Here is a 23188-nt window from a genome sequence, read left to right as displayed (position 1 = left end):
CAAACCTTGGATTTATTGCAATTCGTAGGAACGTGTAATTCGCCATGATAACACTCGCCCGAACCTTGGCCGAGAGACTTGACGAGAATCGGCCACTGACAGCAGTGGAGATGAGAGCACGAGAGGAGGAATCCATCTAAATTTAAAATTATTGGTCACAAATCATTGGTCACATTTCAAAATACTAAATGGTGTTCGCCTACACACGATTCTATATAAATACATCGGATTATACCGATGCAAAAATGTTAGAAACGCATCACGATTCATCCCACATTGTATCCGGTGCACACTTTTTTGATCAGGGCCATCGCATCGTGAGCTTTTATGCCGATGCATCGATGCTAACCGGTGAATCTTCCCATCCCTATTGGAGACACATAAGAGTAGCGAGGTATTTCAATTATTTAGTGATATACTGAAATAAAGCGTCATCATTGCACATGTTGGTTGAAAGTTTAAAAACTAACTAAAAGTGCGTGATGTTCTATGGAAAAGTCGGACGAAATTTTTTTTTTTTCCCATGGTTTGATAACCTGGATATAATCCTGAGCAACCCAAAAACCGTGGCGTGCTACGCCAAATCATAACAATTAAAGATAGTATTGCAATCGCAATACGCTGCTGTTGCTCCATTGTTGTTAGTGACAAGGAAGTAATTTTCCCCATGCAACAAAGTGGAGTCAGGTGGCTGAGTGGTGAGGGAATCGGGCTAGTAATCCGAAGGTTGCCAGTTCGATTCCCGGTCATGCAAACTGACGTTGTGTCCTTGGGCAAGGCACTTCACCCTACTTGCCTCGGGGGGAATGTCCCTGTACTTACTGTAAGTCGCTCTGGATAAGAGCGTCTGCTAAATGACTAAATGTAAATGTAAACAAAGTAGCAACTAATTTACTGATTCGGACCAAGCAAACGGACTAATAGGTGTGAAAGCACGATTAAACTCAATTCTGATTCACGTGTATTATAACTCTCAAATCTAATGAAAACTTCATTAGACAGTAGGCAGGTAAGTTTACTTAGCCGATCCCCTCCGGGTTAAATGCGATCTTATTCAAGCATCAACTCAGTCATTCATTTAAGATGCAGTCTTGTGTTTAAAGGTCACATGACATGCTGTGTTTGGATGCTTGTATACAGGCCTTAGTGGCCCCTTAATATTGTATCTGAAGACTCTTTCCCGAAATGTAGCCTTGGTGCAGAATTACAGCCACTACGAGCAGTCCCACAATGAGCTTTCCTCCGAACGAGCTGTTTCTGTGTGTGTAATTTTAAATGCTAATGAGGAGGAGAGAGGCGGCACCATGCGCTAATGTTTACAATGGATGTATTGCAATGGCTCGTAGCCCCGTTGCTGTAAGATGGCTCGAATTTGCCCGTTCTCATCTGATCACCCTGGTTTGCAGAGGTGAACACTCATAATCATTTCAATTAGGGGAAAGGCGGATATCGCGCACGCCATAACACGAACGATTATCCAAATAACAAAGTGTACAACACTCACGTTACAGCATGTGTATTCACACACATACTTTGATGCTATCTACCTTTACATTAGCGACAGTAACTCAGCTTTTAGCTGCAGAGCTAATGTTACAGCCACATTCTAAGGGTAGTAAGCTAGGAACCATATAGCTACAGTAAAGCAACAACATGATATAGCGTTAGTTTACTTACTTGTCCGATGTTTGTAGCTGGACCTTAGCCTGACGCTGTCATACTCATAATTCTAGTCAGAATGTCTGATACCGCTCCGTTGGCCTGTGAGTATGGGGCGTGTTTCAACCGAACCCAGAAAAAAAATGCCTCTTCGCTCAATTGGATAGACATACAACCAGTCAGAGCAACGTAGTATGTTGTTTGTTGAAAACGAATTCAACCCAAGCGCTCTTTGGTGACGTGGTTGATTACGTTACTGTTGATCATCTGTCCATCATCGTATAAAGCCCGCCCTGTTTTTCCCCAACCGAGCGACCCCAGACCCAACTTCCCGACCAGATGTTTTTGTGGGCGGGGCTAAATTCGCCTGGCACCCAGGCTAATAAGCCGCACAAGCACAAAACTGTAAAATTGGAGTACAAGCCGAGGCTTATTTTCCGTAAAATACGGTAGTTGGTGTCGAAGTGGCTGTTTAGCTGCTGCTAGCAATAGCTAAACTTGGCCCAGCAGTGTGAGTAGTGTCGTTTAGGTAATTTCTTCTTTAACTTCTCCATTTTCTTATTTTTTTCTTCACTGCCACTTTGAAAAAGTTTCATGTTTCCGTGATCATACACACTCCACCACACAACAAATTCTCCTGACAGAAACGTCATGACCTGAATCATATGTTCCATGATGGATTTAAAATCAAATGTAGCTATAAAGAATAGAATTAAAGAATTGTGTTTGCATGGGTAATTTGAATTGTCATTCGTTTGTAATGACAAGTGATTTATTTTAATTATAAAAAAATAATGAAAAATTGTAAATACGACGAGGCCCCCCTGGTGGCCGAGGCCCTGGGCAACTGCCCGACTTGCCCAATGGGACGCACCGCCCCTGGTTTTATTAAAACGTAGCCAAGCCTTTGACCGCTTAGTACGTTCAGCCAATCGTAGCTAGCAACAAAATGAGAAGTTAAGCGAAGTAGGGCGTGAGCCAATTAAATTCTTCTTAAAGGCGGTTGGCAGGCCATTCAATTGAATTTAGTAATTTTATTAGATGTATGTATGTTTGTGTAATCGGTGAAACTCACTCCTCAGGTATGTAAGAGGCCACCCGCGTCAACAGTTAGCTTTTCTTTGGCATAGTTGGTAGTGGTTGCGCTTGGCAGTCCAGAGGTGGCAGGTTCGACTCCCAATGGCAGCGAACGACGGCCCTGGCGGAGCAAGACCACGTCTTACACCCCCGTTACATTTGTGCACCAGTGATTTAAATGATATGACTTATCTCTCGAGACTTAAGTTACATTATATTAGCCTACCTTGTCTTGATAGCGGTATCGATAAGCTCGGACCTTATTGATCTTCGGGTTTTGAGAAATTTGGAACCGGGTCCTTACAAAACCGGGTATCAATCCCCATCCCTAGTGTTTACTGAGGTCAAAACTGCCAGCACATTGCAAATGTACAAGCACTGTAGGGTGAATTAGGGCCTACAATTATGACAACTGGCTCAACCATTGTGAATGTAATGACAGAATTTAAATTGTAATCTGAGAAATATATGTACCAAAACCACTGAGAAGAACTGTCATCACCAGCTGCATCACATCTATAATTCCAGGAATCTGTGTGTGTGTGTCACCAATTTTGTCACAGGCACTATGCACTATATATAGTTCAAGGAATCTGTACTTTGTTTCACTGACCTCTTAATCACCGACTGCATTACGGGCACTGTGAACTAGTATTTTGTCATTCTTTCAGGGGGGCAGGAGGTAGTTTTGGCGGGGCAGGCTGCCCCTCCAAAACAATGATAAGGGAAGCACTGCATATTATGTCATCATGGATGCAATCCTGAGGGGTTCAAAATGATGACATCACCCAGCTAAACAAGCATGTAAGAAAATATTTTACTCTAAACCCTGCAAGGCAAAGGACAATGAAATTGAGTTCATATGTGGGCAGGACCGGAGTGGCCATCGGGAGAATTTATGAGCTCTGCCCGCTCATAAATTGGGCCGGCAGATCGCCTGCTTTCTCTTTGTTTTTTCACACACCGATATGTAAGTTTGTTAAGTTAGGCTACAGTGTTACTGATAAGCAGACTCGGCTCCAGAACAAATTAAATGGGGGCTCATTTGTTTTCACAAGGGGGGCACGCATTTACAAAGCATATATGAGAGTCAAAATAAGAGCACACCTGCATATTCTGCAGGAAAGTGTAGCAATCTTGATATTTCATTTATAGCCAATGCCATTATTTCTTATTTATACTTTGACAAAATTATTTTTTGAGGGGGCACAGCATTCCATTTGGGGGGGCGTCCCCAAATGGAATGCCCCTTGGAGACGACCCTGCTGATAAGCTAATAGGCTACACTAGGTTTAAATTTCAAATAAGCGCATGATCAGACTTAAAAAGTGCCGTTTTCAGTTGTACAAAGAGTATAAATGAACTACACTGTAAAAAAAACAGGAACAATCTGGCAGCTGGGACGCCAGATGAAACCCATTAAATTACTGTAAAAAACTGTAAAAAAAATAAAATAATTATTAACATTAATTAACCGTAAAATCATTTTAATTTTCCTGTACCAAATTTACAAGATATATCTGTGATATTACATTACAGGCTGTTCTTTGTCGGTAAATATGACTTTTATTAATTGAACTTAAAAACAGCATTTCTAATTTTAAATGTGTACTATTATCTTGAATAAACCAGATTTGCGGGGGAGAAACGATTTGTAATTGTACAAACATATGTACGTTGTGTACGTTCACATTATAAACCCATGTTATGACACTTTCCAGTACAAAATTTACAAGACATATCTGTGATATTACATTACAGGCTGTTCTTTACCGGTAAATACTACTTTTATTAATTAAACCTCAATGTAAAAATACAGCATATTCAATAAAGCCAAAACAAGATATCACGATTTAACATTTTCATTCAAAACTAGTTGTGTGCACAGCATACAGCATCCAAATGCTGTAATCAGTATCCAGATATTTACAACTGTAGTGCCGGATAGCTGTACGAATTGGAGAGGAATATTGCTCTCCAGACATTTGTCTTATGAGACAGGTTAGATCGCCATCTAACTGGACAACATTCACACTCAGGGTGAACACTTAATTTATCCAAACTACAGACCATCACATTACATATATCAAAACAGAACGAACACAACAACAAAACTCTAAACAATGCTTATATAACTAAGCTTAAACCTTTAACTCTGTAGCTTTTCAGCTTGCAGCGGGGCATTCTGGGTAACAGGAGTGTTGCCGCTACACAACTATCTAATCAACTGTCCTTAGTCCTACTCTGGAGTCTTTAAATGCATTCATTTAGCAGACGCTTTTATCCAAAGCGACTTCCAAGAGAGAGCTTTACTAAAAGTGCATTGGTCATAAACAACGAGATAGCGCCAAAAAGGCTTTTGCAGGCTTTTGTAGTCTTTGCAATTGACTGGTGCATGCTGGGATTGCATGACGTCAACTACCCGAGCTCAGTTCACAATTCAAGGTTCCTATGTCTAAACCAAAGAAGTTATAAAGAAGTTATTTGTCTGTGGGATGAAAGTAAATATCTGCAAAATAACTGTTAAAATAGTTAGTTTTGATAAAGTGAAACTGTGTTTTAATATTTGTAAAAAAAACAGAAATGTTAGTGTATTTGTAAGTAACAATATTTTACTGTAATTTTAATGTAAATATATACATTTACATTTTGCCATTGTCTTTCTATCGGTATTTCCTGTCATTCAGAAATACAGATAAAAAACACGTATAATTTACTGAAAAAGTACTGTAATTTAATCTTTTTTTTTTTTTTTACAGTGTAAGTTCTTTGTGGCACATGCTCTCTTTCTCAAATGGAAAATGGAGGGGAAAAAGATGCCAGGAGGTACTGAAAAAGCCAGGTAAAAAAAGAAAGCTAGTTTGTGCGATAGACTAAAGGCCGAATCCCAATACTGTCTTACCCCTACCCCTTACCCCTAGCCCTTAGTTTACCCCTAGCCCTTGTGTCTCGAAACTGAGGGGTAAGGGATACATAGTCCTATGAAATGAGCAGTGTTGCCACAGTAACTTTGAAAAAGTAACTTAGTTACGTTACAGATTACTTGATTTTAAAAGTAACTTAGTTACTTTACAAGTTACTTGATTTTAAAAGTAACTAAGTTAGATTACAAGTTACTTTATTAGTTACATTCAGCAGCTGCCGACAACACCCCCGCCGCCTCAACATAAAAATAAGTGCGTTCGACTTCAGCCGCCTGCAGCACGGCTGACTTGAAGCAGCCAATGGCATTCTCAACTTCAAGGCAGCCGGCTGCATGAAGTCGAACACACCTATTGACAACCGGCTCTATAAGTTTGACTGTGCAGTGCTGCGACCCCAAATGTTTCTTCAAATTTGACGTTGTGTGTACAACGGACCTTGATATTTCCATCTTTAGCTGACAAATACTCAAAATAGTGATTGTATTTCCAACTCGAAAATGCGCATCTCTCTCTCTCTCCTGCTAGCTACATTGTTCTTTGTGTCGCTGAGTGGTAGGTCTATGTATATACACGTGTCGTGACCCTCGTGCTGAAAATGTGACTTAATTGTCGCCATCATGTCGCTGATTGTTGAACCAACGCCATCATTCTCAGACAAAACGCTCTCAAACTAAACGGCGTCATTCTCAGACAAAACACTCAAACCAAACGACATCATTCTCAGACAAAACGCCCTCAAACTAAACTTTGTCAGATTTTTTTTTGTCAAAGCTAGCTAGATGAGGGAGCTGTTGACTAGCTTTCTGAATTAGCTAAAGTAGCAGCTTTTAAAGTGAATACCATGGTATTGTTTCTGTTAACTGGTACAGCAAAACTTACTTTTGATATAATACGAAATAGTTGTTTTCTGCAAGCTAGTTCACTCGTGTAAAGTAAACCCATGTGTAGTCCTCTGGTTGCCATGGATACTACAAACAAACTTTGCTAAAGAATCATAAACGTCATCAACACGTGACGCGAAGATCTGAACAACTGTTCTGCCAGTACAATCAATATCAATTAAACTCTGGCATAGACATATTTCTGCAAGCTAGTTCACTCGTGTAAAGTAAACCCAGAGCCTGTTTAATATATCTATATTAGACATTCTCTGGTAAACCCATGTGTAGTCCTCTGGTTGCCATGGATACTACAAATAAACCTATGGGCTCTGTTATTAAGTTCTTTGATTGCTACTGTACTTTAGCTAATTCAGAAAGCTAGTCAACAGCTCCCTCATCTAGCTAGCTTTGACAAAAAATTCTTTGACAAAGTTTAGCTTGAGGGCATTATGTCTGAGAATGATGTTGTTTGGTTTGAGAGCGTTTTGTCTGAGAATGACGCCGTTTAGTTTGAGAGCGTTTTGTCTGAGAATTATGTCGTTTGGTTTGAGAGCGTTATGTCTGAGAATGACGCTGTTTAGTTTGAGAGCGTTTTGTCTGAGAATGACGCTGTTTAGTTTGAGAGCGTTTTGTCTGAGAATGACGCTGTTTAGTTTGAGAGCGTTTTGTCTGAGAATGACGCGGTTTAGTTTGAGAGCGTTTTGTCTGAGAATGATGGCGTTTGGTTTGAGAGCGTTTTGTCTGAGAATGACGCGGTTTAGTTTGAGAGCGTTTTGTCTGAGAATGATGGCGTTTGGTTTGAGAGCGTTTTGTCTGAGAATGACAGAGGTTTTTCTGAGACTGAAGCCGTTTCGCCTGAGTGACCACTTTTGGTATGAGACTTGACGCCTTTTCGTTTGAGTCTGACACTTGAGTCTGAGATCTGAGGATGTCCTAAAATGAACACCGTACAAGGGCTTCACCAGGGCTGCGTTTCCCGATAACGATGGATCGTAGCAACGATCGAGCAAAAAACGATATTTCTTACGTGCGTTTCCCAAACATGCTCGTAAGGAGTAGGCTAATCTATGCGCTTTCAAGAGCTACGAATTTTCAAGAGACACTTTAGCTACGATGTCTTTGGGAACGGCCTGTAAAACTAAGATTCGTCGTAAGATGGATTCTACGAACAACTTATGCTTACGACGCTTTCGGGAAACGCAGCCCAGAGCATTAGGCACTGATATCTTTGGCAGTAATTTCACTGCTTGCGAAATTCAGCACCAAGGTGACACATTACTATAGCCAAGGATGTGCGTGAAGGCTAGTGAGGATATTTACTGTTGTGTAATTCTGCAACAGAGAAGATTTGATGCGGACACACATGTAAACTCTCATTCACATTCACATTCAACCTCTAAAGATGCACCACTAATGGGAAGGTGTCAGGATCAACCCAATCTTGCTCTGACATTTTTCCATCTTATCGAATTGCACCAGTCCCATGAGAAGCAGGGCTGGACTGGCCATCTGGCATACAGGGCAATTGCCCGGTGGGCCGACGCACTTTTGGGCCAACTCGCCGATATAATGTATGTCAGGGGCGTCAGGTGGCTGAGCGGTGAGGGAAGCGGGCTAGTAATCTGAAGGTTGCCAGTTCGATTCCCGGCCTTGCCAAATGACGTTGTGTCCTTGGGCAAGGCACTTCACCCTACTTGCCTCGGGGAGAATGTCCCTGTACTTACTGTAAGTCGCTCTGGATAAGAGCGTCTGCTAAATGTAAATGTATGTTGTTTTTTTGTTTGTTTTTTTGGGTCGGGCCGGCCCATAAAGAACTGACAGCGGCCCATTGTATTTTTAGTTTTTATCCTAGTATGAGAAGAAAACAGAAAATATATCCAGACGCCTCAGCAAACATTTAGTAAAATATCAGTCAGTTCTAGTGTTTTTCAGTAAAACAATTAAAATCAATTACACTTGTAATGCTGATGTGAGATTCAGACTTGGAACCCCCACCACTGTGTCTGAACCTGACTGTTAACTAACAGTTAAGCATGTGGGCATGGAACTCACCAGAACGCGGTCTCCCAATCGTAGATCCTTATCCCCTCCTTTCTTAACAGAGCCACTGTCAGACATATTGGAACCCGACTCATTTCCCGTCTTCACCGAGCTGTTGAGGATGCCCTCCCGAAGGGGTATCACCACTCGCTGGCCACTAGGAGCAGCACTCCCCCCATGGAGTGTCAGGTTCTGAGCTGTCAGCAAATCGGTAGAAAGAGTGTCGCTCCCATCTGGTTGCCGGGCAAGCTTAGAGGGGCGCGTGAAGATGCCCTGAAGGGCCTGGCACTCGAAGTAGCGCACACCGCCCACTGAACCGTCATTTTTGCCCACAAGGTCATTCAGGACCACGCCCGCCCATTGTCCTGGGGCGAACTGGGTTTCTCCCAAGTAGGCAATGACTCCCGGTTTGACCCCGTTGACCCATACACGTTCGCCCACCACATAGTCTCCCAGGACGTCGTCTCCTACTTCCGATGTCTTGGAGCTGGACTTGTCAGAGGCGTTGCTGCTAGGAGTTGGCGTGGTCGGCTTGTGTGTTGAATCTGACAAGATAAAGGGACATTTACAAAGCTGTATTGTACAAGCTGAATTAACATTATTTATTGTATCTATCTTATCTATTCACTGATTATAACGACTTGCAGTGCAGAAGGTTATTGTAACCAAAGTGAATATATTAAGTATGCAAGCAAAGTGCTCATTTTGAAATTCTGTTTTCAAAATTTTATGGATCAATATGTCAGGTTACTTCAGGTCCACGTTTCAGTCAAATAATTCATACAACATAAAAAACTAGCACTAGCATTGAGACAAATCTTTGTCAATGAACAAACGTCACATTTTCAAACACATGAATCCTCAGAACATTTATAAATATCATGTTTATGCCCAACCTGCTGCGGTCACTCTCATAGTCAGTCTTCTATAATCACTCTGTCTATTCATCCCATTTCACAGAGTCACAAAACACCGAGAAAGAATCTGCTTGTGCTGCATCCAGCACAACAGTGGAGTTTATGCGAGGTTAGGCATTACTCTAGTTCCTATTGAAAGTGGGTCACAGAGATGATACGCTGGTGATTAACCCCCTCAGATACAGACTGCCTTAGATGAGCTGTATTCCCCTGCAACATCAAAATGAGCATGTGCTCAAAACAATGTGGCCTGTTACACTGTGTGTGCATGTGTGTGTGCGTGCATGTTTTCCACCGTTTTCAGTGTGTGTGTGTGTGTGTGTGTACTGTCTGTGCCAAGATGGTCCCCCTGACCCCTCTAGTTGGGGAGGGGTCTCCAAGGCCACCATATGTTGTGATGTGAGACTGATAGACGTGGCTACCAATATAAATGGATACAACACAGAACAAAATATTGTTTTCTTTAGGCTTGCAAGACACACTGGGTATTTACTCCAAAGGATATGTGACATGCAGCACAAAGGGAACATGCACTTCCTTTGCCAGGTTATCCAGTTAATAGGCAACATGTCTGTTTGAGCTGTGTATGGATCTGAACATTTCACAGAGACAGAAAAAATGCCTATACACGCTTACACTTTAAAATGGCATCAGGGCTTGAGCAGGTATATTGTAAAAACATACCGTAATTTACGGAAAATAAGCCGCAGCTTGTACTCCTTTTACAGTTTTCTTGTGCAGCTTATATTTCGAAGCGGCTTATAGTCCGGTTTTATAACAAAAAAGTGGATTTGTCTCAAGATCTCTACAGACCGTGCAGCTAATTTAATTCTCAACACTTGAACAGGGGCTTATTACTTGAAAGAGGAATGATTTGTAATGAAAGTGAAAGTGCAGTTTATATTACAGTGCGGTTTATACTCCGATTTACAAACTCAAAGTCCTCATTCTGGGGGGGTGTGGCTTATACACGACGCGGCTTATTTTCCGTAAAATACTGTACACTGCTGTAAGCAGTGAATGCTGCAATTACATTAGATAAACTTTCATTGAGTGTTGGCCACCAGTCCTGAATCCTGGAGGAAACCCCTTTCTAACCCCAACACAAACATTACCACAGGCCATGACTAATGTGGGTTTGTAAAGGCTATAGAAAAAGTCCATAGTTGAAGAGTCCAGAATATCTCTATCCGCTTTAGAAAATATACTGAAACTGACGGTCTTTGGAGTTGTTAAAATGTCATAATCCAAAATCACGAAGAGATTTAGAGAAATTGTGAAAGTGTGTTCTTTAATGAGTCGGATATCTACTAAACAAAGCTTTGCGCATCTGTCTCATGAATAATTAACTATTGTCATACTGAAGATAGCCAGAACATGTGTATCTTGTCAAAAACTGTTTCTGTGTAAGAAGTTCTGTGTGAGGTAAACATCTAACATACATAATTGGAGGTAACAGGATGTGTGCGTGCGTGCGTGCAGTCAAGTGCAGGTACATGGTAGCAGGCATAATGTCACATAAAGTGTGAGGTCATGCAAGCATGTGTGCGGTGGCACTGTGAATGAGAATTACTATTGTGAACCTGTGACACCATGGCTTTGAGCCAGTGAAACCTCCCTGGCCAGTCAGGCCGCGCGTACACCAAAAGAATGGCGCAGTGCTAGCCCAAGTCCCGGGGTTGCCAGGGCAACGGAGGATTGAGGGGAAAATGAGCAGGGGCAGGAGGAAGAGAGAGAGAACACAAGCCTCACTTCACTATTGTGCCTGGCCACCTCCCAGAACCATCTGAATTCCACTATTCACCAGTCACACACAATGACTCTCTCTCACACACACATACCACTCTCCCTCCCCTTCTCTTTTTCTGTCTATCTCTCTCACTTGCCTTCAGTATTCTTCTCCCTCTGTTCTTCTTTTTGTTGCTTTCCAACCTCTCTTGGAAAGGTTCTTTTCTATCCTTGAAGAGAAAGACAATCTCTATTACAAAATACATGTATCTACTGGCTTGCTCTTTGTCTCAATCTTTTTTGAAGGAGAGGATTTCTCATGGAACTAATGAACTAGCAGATTCAAGAGAAATTGTTTTGAGGTTCTGCACAGCCAGCTAACACTGCCATGGACCTGTCACTTGGAATTTCCGTGACAGTGGCAACAGCAGCAGAGGGACTGGAAGACTGAGCCTTAAGGAGGGACTCCCACCTAAACACACTTCTCTCAGTAACAATGCTTTGTTTTGAAATTCTGTGAGGATATGACCTCAGATGAGTCCATGTGAGAGAAGGGGCTAAAACAAAATGCAAGAATTTCAGAAGACCAAGGAACCATGATTTTTTTTTTGGGGGGTGAGATTAATCATCCCTTTCCTTTGTTAATTGGCATGCAGAATATAACAGAGTAACTTATATAATGCCTCATGGAAATCACAATATGAATAGTAGAACAAAAAAAACACCTTAGCCTATAGCTAATTATCAAATCAATGGAATTTCCTGATTATGTCAAGTTGACAGAGATCAATCAAAAACAAACGCCTTCAAGATACATTCTACTTAACAATCCATGGATAGAATCAGACTGTAACTGTTAGTTATCTAGTAAAGTTAAAGTAAAGCTACTGAGTTGACAGCTACATAGTCAATGACCCAAACTCTAACCTGATTCTTTGTGTAGCAAGTTGATGAAAACTGATGTGCAAACTGCTGACAAACAATTAAAGGGATCAGCACTCTTGCATGGGTCTTCCATACATAGGCTGGGCTTTAATGTTTGTGCAAATATCCAACATGTTCACATGGATATTGCTATTTAAATAATATTGCATTTCTTACATATATTCATGGTTTAATGCTAGTTACAGCACAGCTCTTAAAGATGCTGTAAAGCAGAACTGAAAATTAGTTTTAAGTTCATCACACCACAGAAGAATGTGTTGTTAACTACTCATCCAAATTCGAATGAAAAAAAAACACAGACAAGTATGTTAAATTAGGCTTTGAAATCGTGAGAAAATCAGCAGTCTTCTCTGCCTGATACTGGGGGGGGGCGTGTCGCCTGAAGGAGCTGAAGCTCTGCACCTTCGAATCTATTGTATTTAGCAACAACAGCAACAACTAGCTAAATCAATTGTAGAAGATATCAGAACAGACCTACCTGCAGTCTCTGAGTGTTTTATGTGTTAATTACTTTGTCTTTGCATCGTACCAGCTGAGTAACAGAATGCAGGTTATATAAACCGTCTGTGATCTGACGTAGATAGGTGGCTGTGACGTAGATAGGTTGGGTTTTGCCCCGCCTATACAAAACCTGAGCTGAAATTGGGTGAGAAACTGTTCAACGGTCTAACTCCACATTTCAGTGCGACAAAGTTTTAGAGCTTTGCACATGCTTTCAGCAAATCATTTTACACGTATATAATGTACCGAGAAGAAAATCATGGAGTTTGGTTTACAGCATCTTTAAGAAAAGGTAGTGAACTAGGAACACATATTTTTGACATCTGCCTAAGATTTTACAATCTAAGATCTTACACTGACACTAAGAAGGGATAGAGATTTGGAAAGGTGGATTCCACAATATGTCCCCCACTATAAAACTGAATTCAACATGCATAATTGCAAGTATATACAATGTAGTTCTCCAGCAGAACAACATAATAGTCCTCTAGAGTGAAGCCCTCCTAAATAGTAGCCATATGCACAGCTAACGGCATTACTGTGGTGCCTGCCTGACTCACACTAACCCACGACTTAACTTCCTGTTGTTCTTTTCCCTCCCTTCACAGCATTCCACAGTCAACTTGAACCATGACAGGGATTCAGCTGCCTCTGACGCCACTCTCCCGTTCAAACTGCCTCAAAAGGGCTAGCCTGGCTCAGCACCCAAACTATGCCTTGTCTCCACAGGAAGCTCATATCAGCTTGGTGCAGCTGATAGTCTGGCTGTAATTTGACTGTAACTGAGGCCTTGGGGTCCATGGTGCCACATGTTTTGAAATAAATATATTTAAGACAATGTAACTTTCCATGCATGTATGTTTCTGTGTGTGTGTCCTAATCTCACTTTGTTTATGTATTCCCCATGTCTCCTGCATTTACTGAACAATTTGTCAAGGCACATAACCTACATGTTGCATAACTGGTAGTAAGGTAGTCAAACTTGGCTAACTTTAGATCCATATGCTTTCAACCAGGTTTGGACTGGGACTGAAAAACGGCCCAGGACTTTGAAACGCAGACCGGCCCACGGCCGTCTATTATTATAATCTCTTTTTTTGCATTATGCCGCAGCCGTTTGACCGGCCGTTCGGGAAATCTCCCGACTCTCCTGACAGCCAGTCCAACCCTGCTTTCAACCTACTTAGTTTCATCCAACACATGAACTAAAGATTTAAAAAATATATATATACATTGATGAGATTAGATCATTTACGCCAGGAGATCTATCTCCCTTTCTTAAGGGGTCTAGGAAAGTAATGAGACTTACTGTCTTTGGGGCCAACGGTGCTGGAGGTCGACCCAGACGAAGTTCGACCCACTGGGCTGGAGTGTTTAGGCCCTCTGCCAGGGATTTTAAGTCCACTCGACTTCAGCATGTTCATGGTGTACACTAGGTGATGTGAAAGGAGCTGAGAACGTCCTCAGCTGTCAAAGGCTGGATGGTGAGGCACTAGATGTGGAGATGGCGACCGTCTCTCTCCATTTTAGCTTTCAGGAGTGGAGAGGAAAGGGAATTAGTCATAGTATTAGTGACAAGCTTTTGTTGACTGTTTTATCAAGGTTGCTGGTATGTTCAAAACTCAGTGGAGACCATTTTGTGCTGGGATATATGATTTCACTCAAACTTCATGCTAGTAATGTAAGCTGACCCTCAAATAAGAGTAATTTCACTTAAAAAATGTACTGTAGTGCATTTGAGTACACATGATCAATCAAACGTCTGTTAAGTTTCAATGTAAATGTAAACATCTGTTTAAATCACACTGTATTGCAAAGATTGCACACCCCTCCGGGGTAGTAGTTCTGAGGACCAAACTAACATCTACAACCTTATTGTGTGTTTCTTGCACTTAATGTATTATTTAAGAACTGCATGTATAATTATGAATTTCAAAATCATATCAACATGTTTGGAACAAATATAAAATAGTACATTTCCAAACACATGAACACAAATATAGATCTTACCTCATCCTGACACATGCTGTAATATATGCCATGGATGAATTAATTGAACTAGGATATACCTAATTATCAACAGTCACTATACTTAGCTATAATGTAGGCCAACCAGACAGCCGTCGGCATGGACTGTACAGCACATGTTGCAGTTATGCCGGTACAATAAGAAGAATGCATATCAGTATCAGCATCCTTCTTGTACCCAAGGCTGCATAGACATTAAATGGCCATTTTGAGAAATCCTCGGTGTATATATTTTTTACACTGGTACTAGCACTAGTCCATAGAATTATAACAGGCATCTAATTTGACACATTGACATCTATTTTGACATGACGAAAGCTACATTGCAACAATTTGACGTCCTAATAGCTTCCTTAAAAGGGTGGGATATACGGTAGCCTATTGAATTACACAATTCAATTCGTTCTCATGTCTTGGCTTTCAGATCAAATGTTTAATGTAGCATGTTAAGCCCGAATAATCTTTTGATTAAACACCTAATGTTTTTATTCGGAGGAGCTTTATGAGAAACAATATGCGCAACCGAACATGCAACCCGAATTTGTTCCATTGTTGTACTGCGGCGTGGTCTACCTTTCGATTTCTGTCCAGCACATCTGTTATGAAGGATAAAATGCAAGAAAGAAGCACATACCTTTCTTTGTGCAACAAAAGCGTAAGCGGTAGCCTATCCTATTGACGGCCAACTTTAAATTTCCCTGCAAGAGAAGGGTCCAGAGCTTGTTTGATATATTAGAAGGTTGCCACTCCCTGTACCGCCACACAAGGATGCAAATTATGGATGCTGAGCAAGGGGCTGAAAGGAAGAGTGTGGTAGATGCTAGCCGCAGTATCAGCGATTGAGACACCAGGTCATAGCCTATGGAGAACGTGGCTTTAGGAAACCAAGATATTTGCCACTTTTCGCTGCCTTAGTAGCCTACAATGTACTGCCACGTCCCCGTCCGACCAAAAGGTCCAAAATCCGGGATTTTTGGATGCGACCCAGCATCAGCAACACACTATCGAGATATTCGTTTTAGAGTCACGTACAACGTTCACTAGTACACACATGTGGTGTATTGAACTCTGTGAGTAGGATTTCGAGTAATTCACTTGAGGCGCAAAGATATTCAGTCCTCTTTTCTTCTCCCTGCCGGTGGCAGCCTCCCCCTACACTGGCTCAACCGAACAAAGAGCAAGGAAGTGGACGTGTCATCTGCGTAATGACTGGAAAGAAATGAATTAGCGTTATGGAACACAACTACTTTAACCCTTGTGATATCTTCGGGTCATTCTGACCCATCAGTCATTGTGACCCACCGTCGTATTGCGACAAATTTACCTCATACAAAAACAAAGTGAAGCATTTTCTTTTAACTGTCGGGCTGTCTCAGACCACCCACATTGGAATGGTTAAAAGAAAATTATTTTTATTTGTTTTTGTATTGGGTAAAATTGGGTAAACACAACGATGGTTCGTTATGAACCTTTGGGTTTATGTGACCCGAAGGCAGCACGAGGGTTAAAATGATATCACGGCAGGCATAGGTTTAGATGATTGTGAATCTGTTTAAATGCAGTAAAAATGAACATATACAGCATTAAAAGAAAAAACGGACAGGCTAGGCTACATGCAGTGTTGGGTAACGTTACTTTTTAAAGTAACTAGTTACATTCCTTGTACAGTAACTAGTTAAGTTACTTAGTTACTTGCTGTAGAGAGTAAGGCGTTAATTAACTTTTGCGTTACATTAAGAAAAGTCTTTTATTTCTAAGACAATTCACCATGGTCACTATTATGCCCAGAAGGCACATTTAATGGGTTGACCTCAACAAAAGCACATATTGACCTTTATGTAACAGACGTGGTCTTACAAGCTCCATCAGAGGTATCGGGCAAATCGTCCCGCATTGGGTTCGTACTTACCACCTCTGGCTTCCCAAGCGCCACCACTACCAACTACGCCAACGAAAGCTAGCAATTCGTTGACGCGGGTGGCCTGTTACATAGGCCTACCTGAGTGAGTTTCACCGATACACACCGGCTACATTAATATTCAGTGTCACTCGCATATAACATGATCAATCCTCATTATACAGCAAGACGGATCAAGGTAATAATCCACCATAATGAAAAGCAATATATGTATGAAGTTCTTGAATCAAGAAACTCTTTAATCAATAAATAATGTTGTAAAATGCCAGGCAGAAGTCTATGGAGGATTATAGGGGCCAAAACTAAATAAATAAATACTTGGATAAATAATTATATAACACAAACACAAAGCTTAAATAAATGACTAATTATATAATGAAATGCCTTATTGACATACAAAATATATAAATTACAAATTAAATGAGACACTAAATATATAAATGTTACATGTATTTGTGTGTATGTATATATATATTAACGTTTTAATGTGTTCACATTTATTTATTTATACTTCCATTTATTTATTTATCCTTACATTTATCCACGGTGTAACTTTCTGCAGCAAAATAAATCCGTCGTCTGCGTCACCAAGTCAGGGGGCGGTTTAAAGCCTCTGATTGGTGGTTCAACTTGAGTCGACTGCTTTTGAGTCGACTGCTTTTGACTCATTCAAGATGGCAGCACCTAGTGCGGATTCAATGAATGAAATATTGCATGCTACAGTGGTCGAAATTTTGTCGGTAGCTGAAGAGATGGAGGCAACTGCCAATTCACGTTTTTTTTTTGCATCATATTGAGAGCTTTGCTGAAATTATAGAAATGATATCGGCCCTGACTGACACAGACATCAATGAAAATGTGTTCACGATCCTCGGCGAGATGGTACAGCATAGGGGTAGGCGAATCGTTCTCAAGACCGATAGTATCGATACCAACGTTGGTATCAGTAGCCTATTGATTGATACTGGCGTAAGATCGATACTCAAGTTTAAATTTCTGTTGTTTTCATTCAGTACACAATTCCCTTTACATCATAGTGGTTGTGCAAACACCGTCTAACTTCGCTCAAGCTCACTTTGCCCCTCCCCTGCTAGGCTGTGAGTTGTTGCCGGCGTGTACGTAACACGACTCAGCGGCACACACTAACAGTATTTTTGACAAAACTCTTTGTCCTGTGTTTTATTATGATCATAATCATGAAGAAGTAATTAAAGCAAAAATCATTAAATGATCATGAAAATTCAAATGTTAAATTTTAATTCTAATTTTCATATTGATGTTGCATTCACTTCATAAATTATGAGGCATTGCGCCCTCGACACGACAGTAGATAAACTGCTTTTCAGAAATATTGGTATTGGCAGGGGCGCATGGCCCTGTATTTACTCCTTGGTATCGGATCAATACCACATTTTGCAGTATCGCACACCCCTAGCAGCTGCAGAGTAGTGATGTGTCGTTTGTGAACGATTCGTTCATTTTGAACGAATCCTTACAAGGACTCGGGAGTAACGAGTCCTCTCAAAGAGTGATTCGTTCATTTTCTCGTGGCCGCGCATCGGGACTGTTGCATAGGCTCGTCCAAGTAAACAGAAATGATTTGTTCATTTCCCGACTCGGTCTTCGGGTACGAGTCTTTGGATCATTTTTCACGTGACCTGCGTAGGCTCTGTAGTGGTAGCTAGAGGAAACGAACGATTCGTTCATTTCCCGACTCGGTCTTTCTACGAGTCTTTGGATCATTTTTCACGTGACCTGCATAGGCTCTGTACTGGTAGCTAGAGGAAACGAACGATTCGTTCATTTCCCGAATCGGTCTTTCCACGAGTCTTTGGATCCTTTTTTCACGTGACCCGCATTGTATTTTTTAGTAGAGGAAACAGTTTCCTCATTCCCTTTCGCGTGGCCGCTGTTTTAGTAAGACGTGAATGATATTCGCTCAAGTCATCATACTGACTGGTTTTGTTATTTTCACTTTACATTTAGACTTACAGTTTAGTGCAGTGTAATTGTTTGCTGTGATAATTAAATGCTAGTGTGATATTAAATGACCAAATCATACAAACTGTCATGATACATTATTTTAATGCAGGAATTTCTTTTAAAATAGTATCTGCTAGTGCACATGTCATGCACTAACCTACATGAGAATATGATACGTGTTTGCAGTGGACGGATAGCCCCCCCCCCCCCCCCCCCCCTTGAAATGAACGTAAATATATATATATATATATATATATACACACAAATACATGTAACATTTATATATTTTGTGTCTCATTTAATTTGTAATTTATATATTTTGTATGTCAATTAGGCATTTCATTATATAATTAGTCATTTATTTAAGCTTTGTGTTATATAATTATTTATTTATCCAAGTATTTATTTATTTAGTTTTGGCTCCTATAATCCTCCATAGAAGTCTAGTAGTTAGCTAGCTCTACAATTTGCCAGGGCTAGGTTTGAATCTAGGAGCAAAACGATAAGCTATAGCTAGGTAAGCTATATGGTAGCAAAATGGTGTTCACTTCACTACTGAATCTGACTATTTTACTTAATGTAATATAATCCTAAACCTAAACCACTGCAACGATACAATGACACATCACACAAGCTTGAGTTCAAATAAATAATTTCATGTGACATTATGTAGGCCTACTGTAAGTCTTAAATAATTATTTAGTTGGTCGGCTCCATGACGCCGGGTAAATTGGGCTCGTGAGACTGCTCATCAAAAGGGGAACCTACATGTCTAGCAGATAAAGACGTTTTCGTCTATGGATTGGATATAAAGCCTTTATATATATCTGTTCGTAGGTACCTAGCGAAAAGTAGCCTCAACTTTCCTAGACTTTTAGCTACATGCTGTAGCCTGACGTTGTCATACTCATAATTCTAGTCAGAATATGTCTGATACCGCTCCGTTGGGCTGTGAGTATGGGGCGTGTTTCAACCGAACCCGGACAAAAAATGCCTCTTCGCTCAATTGGATAGACCGACAACCAATTAGAGCAACGTAGTATGTTTTTTGTTGAAAACGAATTCAACCCAAGCGCCCTTTGGTGATGTGGTTGATTACGTTATTGTTGATCATCTGTCCTTCGTCGTATAAAGCCCGCCCTGACAATTTGATTGGTCCGAACAGCTCTTGTTCGGACATAGTTTTTCCCCAACCGAGCGACCCCAGACCCAACTTCCCGACCAAATATTTTAGTGGGCGGGCTAAGTTCGGCTGGCACCCAGGCTATACATGCTGATGACTCGCGACCAAAAGACTAAATTAAGTAACACGTTACTTGTTTGAACAAGGAACTAGTAACGGATTCATTCAATTAAATAAGTAAAGCGTTATAGTAAGTTAGTAACCAAACAAAAGTAGTCTGACTACTGTAAGCAGTGTTGGGTGTAACATTCAATGGTTCAGCTACTAAACTTTTAGAGATCCATGTTCACACTAAATCAACCTCATAGCTGAGAAATTTGAATTTTAAGTTAAGTGTTCAGCTTTGATTTACCCCAGGTGCCTACTTGTTATTGAAAGAAGGGAAATATTTGGGGGATTTGTGAACTGCATCACAATTCAGGCAAATAACACATGTAATTTAACCCTCGTGCTGCCTTCGGGTCACATGACCCAAAGGTTCATAACGAACCATCGTTGTGTTTACCCAATTTTACCCAATACAAAAACAAAGAAAAATAATTTTCTATTAACCATTCCAATGTGGGGGGTCTGAGACAGCCCGACAGTTAAAAGAAAATGCTTCACTTTGTTTTTGTATGAGGTAAATTTGTCGCAATACGACGGTGGGTCACAATGACTGATGGGTCAGAATGACCCGAAGATAACACAAGGGTTAAAACAATTTCTTCAACATTCTATGGTGCAATGCAATGGTTACTGAGCGCTTCAGCAGGTGTCCTGTGTATTCCTAATATATCAATACACAGGACTCCCTCTGAAGCACTCAGCTATCATTACACCAGACAATAGAATGTGGACAGACAATAATAGATTGAGGCAATTGTTCATACTTTAATCTTCATAGTGGCCCTGTGTGTCAGAATGATGCGGGTCTGTAGCCACCGATAATGTAATAACGGCCAATAACGTAATAATTTAAATGTAATAAAACCAATAACGTAATAAATTGCCAAAGATTTAATAAAGTTCCTGAGCCAATAATGTAATAACTTTTTGCCAATAACGTAAAAAACGTATTAAGTTATTGGCCTTGCATTTAAAAAAAACTTTGAATATGTAATAACTGACCCAATAATGTAATAACTGAGGTATCGCTTTATTTTATCTTCAATTTCTGGAGAGAAAGTGTCACTCTTAGCCTTAATATTGCATCTTGCAACAGATGCTTAAATATCCAACCTTACAGATACCCCTCCACCCTCAAACCCCCCTCCACAGGAGGCCCTAAAGGAGCAATTAAGAGTCCATTTAGGGTTCCGTTATAGTACTCAGAGTATCCAACTCTGTGTATGGCTAAGACCACTGAAAGGTAAACACAGTGAAGACATTGCTAGACACCTTGAAGACATTTACAATGAGCATGATCCACCAAAAATCATACAGCATGACCAAGGGAAGGAGTTTAAAGGCGCTGTAAAAAAAACGTATGGAGTCCTTACAAGTAAATAATTCAGAGCTCTCCTTACCATCCCCAGAGCCAGTATAAAGTGGAGAGAAGCCACCGAGTCCTAAGGAAAAAGATAATGTATGACCTAGTCCAATATCAACGAGGAGGAGTCAATTGGGTTAAGCATTTGCAAATGTATGCAAAAGTGATGAATGAAGACCCAAAGGAGGTTTTGAGTTGGATGTCACCTTTTGAGGTTTATTACGGAAGAAAAAGTCATGCGTTATCAAACTGGTTAATTTCTTCTCAGGAAGTTCCGATAGAACACTGTCCACCAAGTGACGAAACACTGCCCAAGATAAAATAAAGTGATACCTCAGTTATTACATTATTGGCTCAGTTATTACATTTTCAAAGTTTTTTTTTTAAGTTATTACGTTATTGGCAAAAAGTTAATATGTGATTTGCTCAGGAACTTTATTACATTATTGGCAATTTATTATGTTATTGGTTTTATTACATTTAAATTATTACGTTATTGGCCGTTATTACATTATTGGCCATTATTACGTTATCGGTTGCTACAGGGTCACATGAGAAAAAAGTTCAGTTATGTAATTTTCAAAGTGTACAGTATGTTAACGTTGCTCATTTTGTAACAAAACCTTCAACTTCCCCTTTACAACATCAATTGTAACCCCTTACACCCCTTCACCATACTGTGCCTTCTTACCCTTTCTAAGAACCTCAAGCTAAATGTAAAGATTAACAGATCAAGGGGAATTGTTTCGGACCTATGCAAGGTTTTCACAGATAGTTACTGGTCAGTTGTCCATTGGAAAGCCAAGAAACAAGGTGTGATGTTTCCATAAGAGATTTAAGACCACAACCGGAAGTGCATTCTTTGTGTAGGCTGAGGAAATGTCCCAAGAGCGCAAACAGATACCACATGTAGAGTCCATCAGAATAAGCAACTTGAGACCATATAACCCAAGCCCTACAAGTTCACAAATATATTTTGTTATTCAAAAATGTGTGGTATTGAAGTAATTCAGACAAACATATTGAACCAAAGAGAAGCACAGATGCTTAATAAGGAATATAACTATACATGTTGATGTAAGTCAAGGAAAATTAAAGAACATAAGGCATGTGTTCAGGTCACATGATGAGCAACAGTTTAAAAAATATTTGTTATCAGTCGATCACTTTGCCCTCTGTGTTGAACCTCTTGGCTCGTTCATCTTCCTTTTCTCTTTACACGTCTCCATCCATTTCTAATCTTATTTCCCCAGTACATGAAGCAAAACTGTAGTTGCAGTATGGACATTATGGAATCTCAAGGAGAGACCTTACTTAGAGGTTAGACTGCCAGATTGTACATTACCAACAAGTTGTCTCTCCTTCCTCCATTTGTCTTGAACATCTCTCGATATGTCATTCATTGCAACTGCACAGGAATTGAATGAATAATTTACAGGACAGTGTAGATATGTTTACATATACTTTTAAGTCGATACAACAAAGTATAATCCAGTGCCATGAACTTGTCCTGCTTAACCCACAGAGCACTTCTATTCACCTCAGAATATATATTATTCATAACATTATGCTACAATATTTGCGCTACATTAGAGATCAAGAGCATTGATCCAGATCACCATGACAAACTCCACATTTAGTCCAATGCTACAGAGCCATCTAGTGGTAAAAGTCAAACAAGCACACAAACTCAAAATGCAATACTACACCATTTTTATTATTTAACATAATACATTCATGAGGAAAAACACCATGAGATCATTTTCAAAATCATCAGAAGAATGCACAATATAAATGTAATTCTTTATCCTGACATATAATGACACAGTAAATGACAGACAATAAAAAGATTACATCCAAAAACGTTATGGAAATATAAATACAGGTCAATGAACTTTAATGAATGAAGTGTAATACTGTCATATTAAGTCAT

At 40.3% G+C, this 23188-nt stretch overlaps 1 protein-coding gene across 3 annotated transcripts in view; it reads right to left on the bottom strand.

The window, feature by feature from the left end:
• The window catches only part of clip2 (CAP-GLY domain containing linker protein 2), a 70870-nt gene extending 55091 nt beyond the window's left edge, over nucleotides 1-15779 (bottom strand). For all 3 annotated transcript variants that reach the window (XM_067257118.1, XM_067257119.1, XM_067257120.1), the window contains exons 1-3: nucleotides 15335-15779; nucleotides 13982-14202; nucleotides 8594-9126 (exon numbers count right to left, since the gene is read on the bottom strand). In XM_067257118.1, the coding sequence (XP_067113219.1) occupies nucleotides 8594-9126; nucleotides 13982-14096 (648 nt within the window). In that variant the 5' untranslated portion in view covers nucleotides 14097-14202; nucleotides 15335-15779. The remainder of the gene's footprint in view (nucleotides 1-8593; nucleotides 9127-13981; nucleotides 14203-15334) is intronic.
• Nucleotides 15780-23188: the final 7409 nt, after the last annotated feature.

Source organism: Osmerus mordax, chromosome 19, assembly GCF_038355195.1.
Source record: "Osmerus mordax isolate fOsmMor3 chromosome 19, fOsmMor3.pri, whole genome shotgun sequence".
Lineage (NCBI taxonomy): Eukaryota > Metazoa > Chordata > Actinopteri > Osmeriformes > Osmeridae > Osmerus > Osmerus mordax.
The sequence above is the reverse complement of the archived record's forward strand: the minus strand, read 5'-3'. Positions and strand labels throughout refer to the sequence as shown.